Raw genomic sequence first — 12,846 nt, forward strand, 5'->3', positions numbered from 1 at the left:
ATTACTTTTTTAAATGGTGGATCTAAACAAAATCAAAATTTAAATACAAATATGAGTGATTTATACATTATCTACAATTTTTCATTTAATTCAGCTAAGCAGTCCAGTAGATAGAGTGCCATGCCTCAAGTCTGGAAGACCTGAATTCAAATCTGTCCTCTTATATTTACTTAGTAGCTGTGTGATCTTGGGCCCTTCTGTCTCTGTCAGTGTCCTCAACTGTATAATAACAGCATCTACCTTCCAGGTTTGTTGTGAAGATAAAGTAGCATTTGTAAAGCACTTTGCAAGCTTTAAAGTGCTCTATAAATATAATTACATATAATCATATAATTCAATATAGACAATAAGCTCTTAAAGGCAGGAATCATTTTGTTTTTATATCTCACCAGCATATAAAATTATACTCAGAATTAAACAGAATGAGAGAAGGCTGAATTGCCTTCAGGAAATTGATGGGCTCTTTTAATGATCCCATATTTATTCTGGAAAATCATCTTCTCTTTGGGGAAAAAAGCTTTTACTAATGTCTTTTTTGTCTTTTTTTCCCTTTTTTAAAAATATAAGCATAATTTCTCCTAATATTCCTTCTCTTCTTCCAGAGAGCCATTCCATTTAGCAAATGATATTTTTCAAAGAAAAAAAGTGAAAAACATCAGCATAACTTATCAATTAAAAAAAAACCCATGAAAATATATATAGTCTTTCATACTCATGGATCTCCCACTTCTGCAAAGAGGTGAAGTAGGAAAATCTACTCAGAGTTGTTGTTTGTTTTTTTTTTGAGCCATAAAAGCTTACCTTTCTAATACTGATATTTTACAGACACTATTATATTGCTTTGACATATTAAACACAATAGCCTCTAAAGAATTGAAAAATGAGTATCATACATGGTTGATGTGAGCAAGCTGTAAAACATGCCCCCTTCCAATAATAAAACAAATTATTTTGAAGAAGGAGAAATTCTTTTAAATGTCATCCGAGGAATGTATGCCAGACAAAAAATGATGAGTGGCTGGTCACTTGGTATATGTGAAAGATGACAGAGTACCCAGGGACTTCCCTAGTGTTCTCTGACTGTTATGAGAAAGAAAGGAAGGTTTTGTTATATTGAGTGTCTTGTAGTGAATTTATCTTACAATATAAATAGCCACTGAGAAGTGAGGGGTGTGTATAATTGGTTGTTATCTGCATTGTTGGAAGAAGCATGGAAATCTTTAAATCAGATCCAATTTATCTCCTAGCTTAGAATTTTGCACATAGGGCTAATGCATACTTATTGAATTTAACTAAACACTGAACTGGAAATGATAAAGATAATTCTATGAAGGAAAACTTTCTTTACTCATAGAGATTGCAAAAATATTCCTTTGCTGGGAGGTTCTAATTATTATGTTTTTCCTTGTACTATGTTGAAATCTACCTTCCTGTAACTTATGCCAGCTGCTCCTCATTCTGTCTTCTGGAACTGTAGATGCCTTAGTTTTAAAGTCTCTAAGTTAGTGGACCAAAATCAGTGGCATGTTAGAATTTGATGTTCAGTGTGCAACATCTAAATCAGAATGTGATATTTTAATTGACTTTAGAGAGCATGTAGTCATCATCATTGGGCTTTTTGCATAATGATGATGCCTGATGTGACTTTTCTTGGGTGCAAAGTTAGGATTGAGATACATCAGTTTTTTTTCTATACAATTATATCAGTATAATGTAATAACCAAAGATATAGGGAATGTGATTGAATAAGAATTTTGTCTCAGCTTTTAGGTTTTATAACAGAGAATGTCTTTACAGCCTCAGTGCTACTTAAAAAAATTTTTTTATAGAGCTAGAAATTCCCTGTTTGGAGAACATTGCAGAATTAGTTATTTTCCCCCTCAAAAATATAATTGTTTAAGGAACAGAATCTTATAATTTGCTTCAGAAACCTCATTTGCTTTTACAGTTGGTGACAGAAAGTCATTCTTTTTTTGTCCATATCTGACCTAATCTAAGAAAAAAATCTATGAAATACTTTGTAGCCTGGAAATAGCAACTGAAGCCTGATTTCATTTTTTTCAGTCTCATATTTTATATTTCATTCCTGAGGGAAAAGTAAGAAAAGGTCAAGTTATTGATCAAGATGAAGTTGGGATGTATATCAAAAGTTGATGATTTACTAGATTCAATATAATGCAGGACTCACCGTATGGGGGAATGGTAATTTTATTCATAAAGGAATTGTATCAGGAGATATACAGACATGTAAAATTTTCTAAAAATATTTGGAATTTGAGATGCCTTTCCCCATAAAAAGTTATAATATTCTGGATTAACCCCTAAAACATGTTTAATAAATAGAATGGAAAAATATTTATTGTTTCCTATTTGTCAAGTACTCTGCTAAATGATAAGGATTGTTATTTATATAGAAAAATTGAGAGTCAGTGATCTAGCATTTATTAAGTATTGTACCAGGAATTGAGCTCTCAAAGACTTCATCTTCTAATAGACAACACATGAAAAAGAAAATACAATTTCAGAAAGGTGGAAAAGCCTAGAAATACTAAGGAATGAGGTGGGAATAGAGGGGAAGGTTACAGTAAGGCCAGCGGGGGCCTTAGGTTAGTTAAGTTAGAATGAATATAAAGAGCTAAGATGTGTTGTGTTATATATATATATATATATATATATATATATATATATATATATATATATATATATATATAGTTGTTATAATTGGATCAGTAGTAAAAAAGTGTTTAACGTGAGTGCTTTAATAAAAACAGATTTAAGGGAAAAGAAAACAATTTGGAGGAGAATGATGGGGGGAAAAAGACTCCCTATCTTTTATTTTTACATTGCCTATATATTTTCATATCTATCTATCTATCTATCTATCTATCTATCTATCTATCTATCTATCTATCTATCTATAGATATATATCCTCTCTTATTGCAGAAAACCATCACATAACATTTTTTAAAGGAATAAGAGAACAAAAGTTGAACAAAACAAATCAATCTCTTGTTGTATATAATGTACCATACTTCACAATGTAGACCTCACATCTCTGCAAAGGGAGCAAGCTGGGGGTGTTGTTGGGAGTGGTGGTTTTCTTTGGAGTATTTTCAGGAGACTTATGTGTTGTTGTTAATGGTTTCTTTTCATCCAGTTTTTCTTTAAATCGCTTTTATTTTCCTCAACATAGGCATATCAATAGCATTGTTGTTCAGCTTATTGATCATGATTAGGATTGTTTTTTGGCTCACAAACGAAACAGAGGAAAAAAGAAGAGAAAACTTTTCCTGTGTGATCAAGGTGGAAGATTTGGAAAAGATAAGGAAGGAAGTGGAAGTTTTAAGAACCTATTGTTATGAGTGCAAGATTGTCTGAATTATAATGAACTTGACCATGAGCTGGTGAATAATGGAGAAAAAGGAGGGGGCATGACCAATTCTTTAATGTTGGGGGAATGTGAGTCCACTTCAAAGAGGTGCTGGTTTTGAAATCAGGAGACTTGACAAATTACCTCCTGTTGGCCCTCAGTTTCCTCATTTATGAAATCAGAGATTAAAGACTAGATGGCTTCCTTCTAATAACCTTATGGTTTTGGAGGTGATTCAAAGACATAGGTGAAAGTGTAGTCCTTTGCAAGAAGGCCACCTTTTCATCAGATTGTAAAATTATCAGGCATTCTCCTAGGAAATTTGTGATGTTGTTTTCTCTTTGTTCTGCCGTTTTTACCTTTTTGTCTTAAGGCAGAATACTTCTGTTTTTCAGTGAATCTATGGTTTTATTTCTATGTTCTGTGGATATTTCCATGCTTTTGTGTTTTGTTAATATTTTGACTTGTTCCTTTTTTACTTATGCCAGGCACTGTGATATGCACTATGGTTACAAGGAAAGATAAAAGACAGGCCCTTCTCTTTGGAAACTCACAGTCTAATAGGGGAGACAACATAAAATAATTATGTATAAACATTATACAAATTGTGTATAATGTCAATCATAAAATATTTATTTGGTGTGTTCTATGTGCCAGGTACTGTGCTAAGTGCTGGATACACAAAAAAAGAGGCAAAAGACAGACTCTGCCTACCCTAAAGAGCTTACAGTCTAATAGAGAGAGACAACAGGCAAACAAATATATACAAAGCAAGCTATATACCAAATAATAGGAAATCATTAACAGAGAGAAGGCAGTGGAATTAAGAGGGGTTGAGAAGAAGGCTTCTTGTAGAAGGTGGGATTTTGGGTGTCACTTAAAGGAAGTTAGAGAAGTCAATAGTTAGTGCAGCGTAGGGAGAGAACATTCTAGACCTGGGAATCAATCAGAGAGAATACCTGGAGCCCATAGTGACTTGTTCATGGGAAAACCAGGAGACGAATGCTACAATATCTGAGAAAAATATTGGGGGTGAGGAATAAAGTGTAAGAAGGCTAGAAAGGTAGGAGGAGGGAGCTAGGTTATATATTGCTTTGAAAACTAAACAGTATTTTGTATTTGATTCTGGAGGCAAAAGGGAGATATTGGAGTTTCTTGAGTGTGAGTGTGTCTGTTAAATCAAACCGTAGAAAAATAATTTTAGAGGAAGGAGGAGTAGGGAGAGATTTAAGTAGGGTGACCAACCAGCAAACCATTAAAATAATTCAAGCATGAAGTGATGAGGGCCCGCAACTATAGATTGATGGTAGTGTCAAGGGAGGAAATGGGCCTGTGTATGACAGATGTTGCAAAGGTGAAATTGATAGTCCTTAGGAGTAGATGTAGGGTGAGGTGAGAGATAGTGAGGAATTCAGGTTGACTCGGGTTGTGAGCTTAGGGGACTAAGAGAATGATGTTGCTTTCTACCAGCAAAGTGGAAAAAAATAATGAATTCTGTTTTTGAGATATTAAGTTTAAGATGTCTACTAGACATCAAATTTGAGATGTCTGAAAGGCAGTTGGAGATGTGAAATTGGGGCAGGAAAGGTAGGTTTGAGAAACATCAGTATAGAGATGGCAGTTAAATCTATGTGAGCTGATGAGATCACAAAGTAAAACATTTTAAATACTAAAGTATAAATAATTATGTACAGACAAGATGTCAGTTAATCATTAAACATTTATTTAGTGCCTACTATGTGCCTGGCCTTGTGCTAACTGCTGGGGACACAAAAAGAGGCAAATGATAGTCCTTGCCCTCACGTTTCTCAATTTAATAGGGGGAGACAACAGGCAAAGAGGGAGCAGAGAAGAGGATCCAGGATAGAGAACCTATAGTTAAAGGGTAGGATTTGGAGAAGTTTCCTGCAAAGGAGACAGAAGGAATGGTTAGATAGGAAGGAGGAAAATCAAGAGAGGGTGCTATCCTGAAAACCTCAAGAAAAGAGAGTAGTATTATGGAAAAGAGAGTGATTAACAGAATCAAAGGCTGCTGAAGGAACATGGAGAATGAAGACTGAAAAAGGGTCATTGGATTTGGCATCTAAGAGATCATTAGTAACTTTAGAGAAAGCTCATTAATGACTTTAGAGAAAGATCATTAGTAACTTTGGAGAGAACAGTGGAATGATAAAATTGGAAGCCAGATTATGTGGGGATAAGAAGAGACTGAGAGGAAAGTGGAGACATCTTTTGTAGATGATTTTGGATCTTATGTACAAAGGACAGGGGGAAAAATATAGGACTAGAGTTAGCAGAAATGGAAGGATCAGTATTTCAGATTGGAGGAAACATGGGTGTTTGAACACAGTAGGAAATGAGCCAGGAGAAGAGGAGAGATTGAAAATGAGTGAAAGAATGGGGATAACAGGAGGCAGTCTGTTGAAGGAGGCAGGTAAAATGAGACCACTTGAACAAATAAGGGTGGTTTGCCTTGGTAAAGGAGTAAGGCTGCATCATCCTGTGACACAGGGGTAAAGGAGGAGAGAATGGCAGAATGCATCGGAGTGATAGACGAGGAATAGAGAAGAGGGATAGTTCTCAGCTGAGAGGATAGGGGCAGGGAGGAGCTATGGGAGACTTAAGGAGGGATGAAAATATTTGGAAGAGCTGCTGTGGAGAGTGGGATAGCGAGTTGATGAAGGTAGTATTGCCTAGGAGCAGTGAAATCCCAGTTGAGTAGTGCACCCATTCAGAAAGGTTGCATGATTTTTCTCATTTTCTTTTAGTTCTGTGTCTAGGAGAAAAAGTTGGGAATTGTGGGAATGGCCTAGGGCTGAGGCTTGGCTGGGATAATCAACAAAATGATAGTAAAGAAATTGAGATTCAAGAGAGGACAGTGTAGAGTTGAAATGGCTTATCCAAGAGTTAAGATGGGTAGAAGAGGAGAGAATAGCTAAGTGTGGGGGAGATGGCCTGGGGAGAGAGGTGAAGGGTTCAAGGGATGTTGTGGATGAAGAGGTATTGGAGAGGTGAAGAGCTAGTAGAATGTGGTCAGATAAGGGGATTTGAGAATTCTTGAACATAGAGGTGGTGCCTTTGTGGGTGATGAAAAATAGATTTAAGGGCATGATAAATTGGAATGTCACTATTTTTCCATATTCTCACCAGGGTTGCCATTTTTCTTTATTGTTAGCCAATCTGATAGATGTGAAGTGGTGCCTCCGAGAATTTTTACGTTTGTATGTTTCTAAACGATAGTGATTAGAATTTTCCTTCATAATTTCTTGAAATATGATGTCTAAGCTCTTTTTAAAATCGACTTTTGTAAGGAATTAAAAATAAGGGTTTGATATGTGAGAATTTTAAGATAATATTGTGGTCGCCTATTCAAAAATATTCTAGCTCAAGTCAAAATGACTTTTAATAACTTTGAATTACAAAAGGGTAGAAAGTGAAAGTAGAGAAATACAAAAAGAGGGTAGAGAAGATGTCTACACTATCACTAAATATTGCTCCAGTGCTCAGCACTGGCAGGGCTTATTAACCCTGGACTGGAGGACCTGGAGTTCCACACATTCAGCCTCCTTCAAGAAGGGAAGGCCTCTCTGAAACTCTTCTCTTTCCAGACACCAGGAAAAGGAAGGCCAACTACTCACCCAAGAAACAGTCCAAGAGCCAAGGTCCCAAGTCCAGAGTTACCTCCAAGAGCAGGTCACCAGCCAAAGCTCCAAGGTTAAGATCCCTCCTGAAGACAGCCTTCTGAAGATTATCTCCAGAAGACTGCCTCCAGCCAAAGAATTTCAGGGCTTTTATAGTGACTTCTTGATCCTTTCCCCTCTTCATAGGGGCCTATCATAGCTTCTAAATTGCCCAGCACTGCCCACATTTTCTTCTATTTTAAAAATTCATTAATTTGATTTGTTTCTTTTTATCTCATAGAGTCAGTATCTTTCATTTGCCCTGTTCTAATTTTTAAGGAATTATTTTCTGGGACCTCTTTTTCCATTTAGGCAATTCTGCTTTCTAAAGAGTTCATTTCTTTAGTGAATTTTTGTACCTCTTTCTACCATTTGGCCAATTCTGTTTTTTAAGATGATATTTTCCTTAGCATTTTTTGTGCCTTTTACTTGAGCTTTTTAAAGAAAAGTTAAAATTTCCTTATATCACTCTCATTTCTTTCCTCAGTGTTTTCTCTCCTGCTTTTATCTCTTTCTTTAGCTTACTTCTAGGAATTCTTGTTGGAGTCCAATTTGTATGTTTTTCCTTTTAAGCCTTTTTTTTCTTTTGCTGCTGTTTTCATGGTGTTGTCTTCCAGCCTAGTGAAGCAGTGTAAATGTTTCTAAAGTTTTTTTTTTCATAAGAAATAGAACCTTGTTTGAAACTCATAAAATATCATGTAACTTAATTACTTTTACCTTACTACTTTTATGTTTAAAGCATAATGTTTTCTTTAGCTCCAGCACAGAGATATTCTTTATTTTTAAGTATTTTGATATACTATGTTAAGAATAATTGTGAACCCCTAATGAGAGAGCCCCCATTGGTATAGTGGAGTAGAGAACTAAAAAGACATGGGTTCAGGTTCTAGCTTCTTGTATATGTGACCTGTGACAAGTTATATTCTATTCTATTCTGTTCCATGTTTTTTAATGATGGATATAGTATTTGTGATGAAGCTGCCCATTGTTGCTATGAGGACCCAATAAGATAATGTACATTAAGTCTCCTGCAAACTTATTAGTTACTATTGAAATTATTCATAAATCATTTTCCCTAGTCTTACTCATTTTATTTTTGTACTTTTATTGTACATTTATTACAAATGCTATCTCTTGTCAAAATAATTTTAAGTGATAGTTGTAGAAATGTCTAGTTCCATGTTATGTAGATCACTATATTGTTTAGAATGATTATAAATGCAATAAAACAGATGCTAAATAATACTTTTAGGTAAACTTGACACATTTACTTTTCTTTTTTATTTGATATAACTTTTTAGTCTCTGCAGATTAATAGATTTTCTTCACCAATTGAGAATATCTGTCAAACTTGAGAGTACCTGACATTATTTTTGTAAACGGCTACTTTTTCGGGGGGGGGGATTTGGGACCCTCCTTTTTAGTTTTACATTTAAAGTATTACAGAAATTGAGATACTTCTTTAGTAAAATATTTTATTTTCTTGTTTTTAATATTGTTTTACTCACCACAGTAGTGAGAAAACATTAAAAATCATTTACTAATATAGTAAAGTAATTGTAACATTATATAAATTAACATTATATAACAATTAACTTGGTTTAATTAGCAACATTAAATTTAGAATTTTTAGCACCGTGCGGACTTAATTTTAAAGATTTTCCAATACCCTGTCCTTGTTAATTATAATTCCAGAGGTTTTTAGCTTTCTTTTTTCCCCCCTCCAGTGAAGAGTAATGAAAAATGATAAGAAATGCATCTTACTTTTACCTTTCTTTCTGGTTTTGAAGCCAAAAGGCTTGGGTTGAAATGCTCAGTTCCTCTACTTTAGGACTTTTGGTGAATTACTTAAGTTCCTGGGGTCTATAAAGTCAGAAAGAGAGGTTAGATATAAGATTGATTTTATAATATTTTTTAAGAGAACAAATTAATGATTCAGATAGACATTTTAATGAGAATATTAGTTTTTACCCCTACATTTGAGATAAAAAGAAAAAAGCATACAATTATTTGCCATACTGAAATACCAATTAGATTGAACAGCAATTGACTAACATCTTTGTGAACTAGAAATAATAAAAGAAAATGTATAAGGTTTGTAAAGTACTTTGTTACTTCATTCGATGCTTACAACAACCATGGGAAGTAAGTGCTATAAATTATCCTTATTTTAAAGATGAGAGATGTGCCCTGGGTCACATGGCTAGGAAGTATCTGAGGCCAAGTTTGAACCCAGGACTTCTTGTCTCCAAGCCTGGTACTCTGTCCACTGAACCACCCAGCTGCCCCTGTATTATAAAGATGAGAAAAGCGAGACAAAGAGACATATATTGAGTGACTTGTACAGGATTACAGTTAGTTGTGATTGAGGTAGGATTTGAATTTAGGTCTTCCTGACTCCAAGTCAGCCTGTCTCTCTATATGAATAATTATATTCAAGAAAAACTAGTGTATTTATAGACTTGCTTTTCCTCAGACTTTCCGACATTTGTCATTTTTGTCAGTTTAATGGGTGCGAAATGCTTTCCCCAAATTTGCATTTGCAGAGATTTGCATTTCTCATATTAGTAATTTTGGAGCACTCTCCCACCCCCTGTTATTGATACCTTGGATTTCTTTTGAATTCTCCTAGCTTATATTATTGAACTGCTTGTCAGTTGAGGATGTTGTAATTCACAGCCCCTTTGTAATCTGATTCCAACTTTTCAAGCTTCTTAGAGAATTTTTGATTTGGCCAATTTTGACTTTTTGCTGCTACTCAAACATAACATTACTTCTCTGTTCTTTTAGCTTTCTTCAAAACCCAGTCTAAGTAATACTTTCTGTGTAAGACTTCTTCAGATCTTCCCAGCTGCTAGGACCTATTTCCCAATTATAGTTGTATTCCTATTTTATACATCCTCACATTTGTTGTTGTTTTTAATAGAATATACCTTTTTTTTTAGTGCATTGTATCCCCAGCTCCTATCGTAGTGCCTGGCACACAGTAGGTACTTTATGAAAGCTTATTGATTATAACAAAATTCACTTGTTTGCATTGATATGCCCTAGATTTTGACCTTAGATTTTTTTGCATTGATATTTTATATACCTAAGATAAAATTGAGTAATCACAGTTTTGATTAGAATCTTCAAATGTTACACATTATATATATATATAGGTGTGTGTGTGTGTGTAGGTATATATATATGTATATATATATTTAGTTAGTTTTTCAAATGGATTAGTAATCTCATCAATGTGAATATTCCCTCCAAAATCTACAATTCTTTCCTTCTCCATCCTTTGTGACTTGTCCATGTCCTCCTAATATGTCCTAGAGGGTTTGCCAATATTTTGAGACTCTTTTTCTATTAAGGGATATCAGTGGAGCACATGAGTTATCTACCATTTACTCCTTGTTTTAATCACTTGAGCTTCCCAGTTTTTTTCTCATATTTCTTTTTTTGGCATTCTTTATTTGGATTGTTGTTCAATAAATCTACCATTCAGTAAATATTCATTAAGAGCTTATTCTCTGCTTAACACTCTACTGGGCTTTGGAGTTACAAATACAGTAAGTGAAATAATTCCTACTCTCAAGAAGCTTGTACTCCAGTTTTGGAGTTTGCTAGCAAGGGCATATATAAGTATATATATAATAAATAAAAAGAGAAAAAATGGAAATAAATAGTGAGAGGTTAAATACAAATTAATTTGAGAAATAGGGCACTAATAGTTGAGAAGGCTTCTTGTAAAAAGGTGGAGATTGAGTTATACCTTGAATAAAGAGAAGGAAATGAAGAGATGGAATTGAGTACCAACCTGGAATGAGAGAAAGTAATGGAAAGACACCAACTTGATAAAGGAATGGTATGTGTGAGTGTTGTGTTCTTTCTTCCCTTAAAAAAAGTATTATAGCCTCAAGATGCAGGGCTCCATGACTTAACAGCCATACATTAACACCAATATAGCTAATATTTAAGCAATGGGAGTTTTATTTCATTGTCAAATTTGGGATCACTAATAAGAATATATTTTACAACTTCTTAAAAGTAGTTTAGCTTGCTCTCCTTGTGTTTAATTCTTGGTCCAGTTCATTGTCCATTTGCAGTGATTGTTAAAAATACATACATACAAGTATGTATGTATATGTGGATGACCAACTCATTTAAAAGATCTAAAGAAAATAGCAATTGGGATTTGTGGAAATTAGATCTATTGTTGATAAATATTTTTAACTATGTTAATCAGATTTTTGTTTTACTTTTGTTTTCAAAGGTCTTTTTTGACTTAGGAATATTGAGCATAATTGAATCTCTAAAAAAATTATCTTTTAGTTCAGAGGTGTTAAACTTGGTGGGCTATAAGGGGCCTGAAAGATGACTAACTGAAGGTTCAACTGAATTAAAGTATAGTTGGGAAATGTTTAATAAGATAACAATTTGATATAACATAGGTAATATTAATTTGTGGTTTTCTAAGTCAATATTTGACTTAGAAAGAGTTCATTTCTATTTGAATTTCTCATAGCCATTCCAGTTCTTTATCCTTAATAGTTTTTAGTTCTTATGTTAAAAGAAAAAAAGATGTAGATGACTGAATGGATGGTGACCCTAAGCTATAGTCTGAAAGTTTTTTTTTTAAATGCATGAATGATACCAGAATTTTTTGATTTGCCTCCTTTTGCTATTAATTAGTGGCAGAAAAAAAAAGTCAAGCCTGGGTTATTTTGGTTCTTTAAAACTACTGGTATATAATAGAACAAAATGAATGTTAAGTACAATACATTGAATCTTTATTATTAACACAACTTAAATTGCTCACTTTACATTTTCCAGGAACACCATTTACAGCGAGCAATTTCTGCACAGCAAGTGTTTAGAGAAAAGAAAGAGAGCATGGTCATTCCAGTTCCTGAGGCAGAAAGCAACGTCATCTATTATAATCGTCTGTACAAAGGAGAGTTTAAACAGCCGAAACAGTTCATTCATATTCAGCGTAAGTTACTTGAGCCATTGATTTCTGTTTGCAATTTGGTTTTTCAAATCCCTACTTCCTTCCACCTTTTCCTAAAATATACTTTAAAAAATGTATACATTGGTTAAAACAAATTTAAAAATGGGATCTCTTGTTTCTGCTTTTAAAACTTAAGTACATTTTGACCACTGATATGGTTTGTTAAAGGTAATATTTATGTGGCATTTAGTACTTAGGACCAACTTCATCTGATAGTTTATTAAGACTTTTTAATATTTTTTTTGAGAGATGAAGAGAGAAATGCTTGCAGTTTTTTTAAAGGTTTGGTTTCCATGAAATCCATTGCCAGGATGAGTTAAAAAAATTTTTTTTATACTGATTCAGGAAAGCCATCACTTAAAAATGATTTAAAAATTCCTGTATGTTGCAGTTTTATTTCCCAGAGATCCATTTTTAAAAATTGAATTTCTTATAATTTGTTGTATTCTTTGATTTTATATTCATCTGCTCAATTTATGGGGTTAATTCCACTTATATTAAGTCAGGCAAGAGTAATAAGCTTTTTAGTTTTGATTAGAGATTCCTGTTTTAGTGAATCTTATTTTCTTTCAGTTTTCCCATGTTGGTTAAAGCTTTCTTTGAAGAACTTTATCATTTTATTTCTCTGTTAACACTGGCAATTTAAAGGTTTAAAAAATTTTTTTCCCTTTTTCTTTTCTTGCGTGAAAGATATTAAAATCCTTCTTAAAAATCCCAGAACCAAAACCAAAACTCCATAGAGTCCAGCAGAATTTTAAAGCCTGCATATTCTTGCTGAAGTGTTTTAAAGAAAAAT

General features: G+C 33.7%; 1 protein-coding gene across 5 annotated transcripts in view; it reads left to right on the top strand.

The window, feature by feature from the left end:
* EPC2 (enhancer of polycomb homolog 2) overlaps positions 1–12,846 on the top strand; it is a 192,453-nt gene that overhangs the window by 39,518 nt on the left and 140,089 nt on the right. For all 5 annotated transcript variants that reach the window (XM_001364961.5, XM_007494139.3, XM_056793822.1 and 2 more), the window contains one exon: positions 11,873–12,032. In XM_001364961.5, coding sequence (XP_001364998.1) covers positions 11,873–12,032 — 160 coding nt within the window. The remainder of the gene's footprint in view (positions 1–11,872; positions 12,033–12,846) is intronic.

This window comes from Monodelphis domestica, chromosome 4, assembly GCF_027887165.1.
Source record: "Monodelphis domestica isolate mMonDom1 chromosome 4, mMonDom1.pri, whole genome shotgun sequence".
NCBI lineage: Eukaryota > Metazoa > Chordata > Mammalia > Didelphimorphia > Didelphidae > Monodelphis > Monodelphis domestica.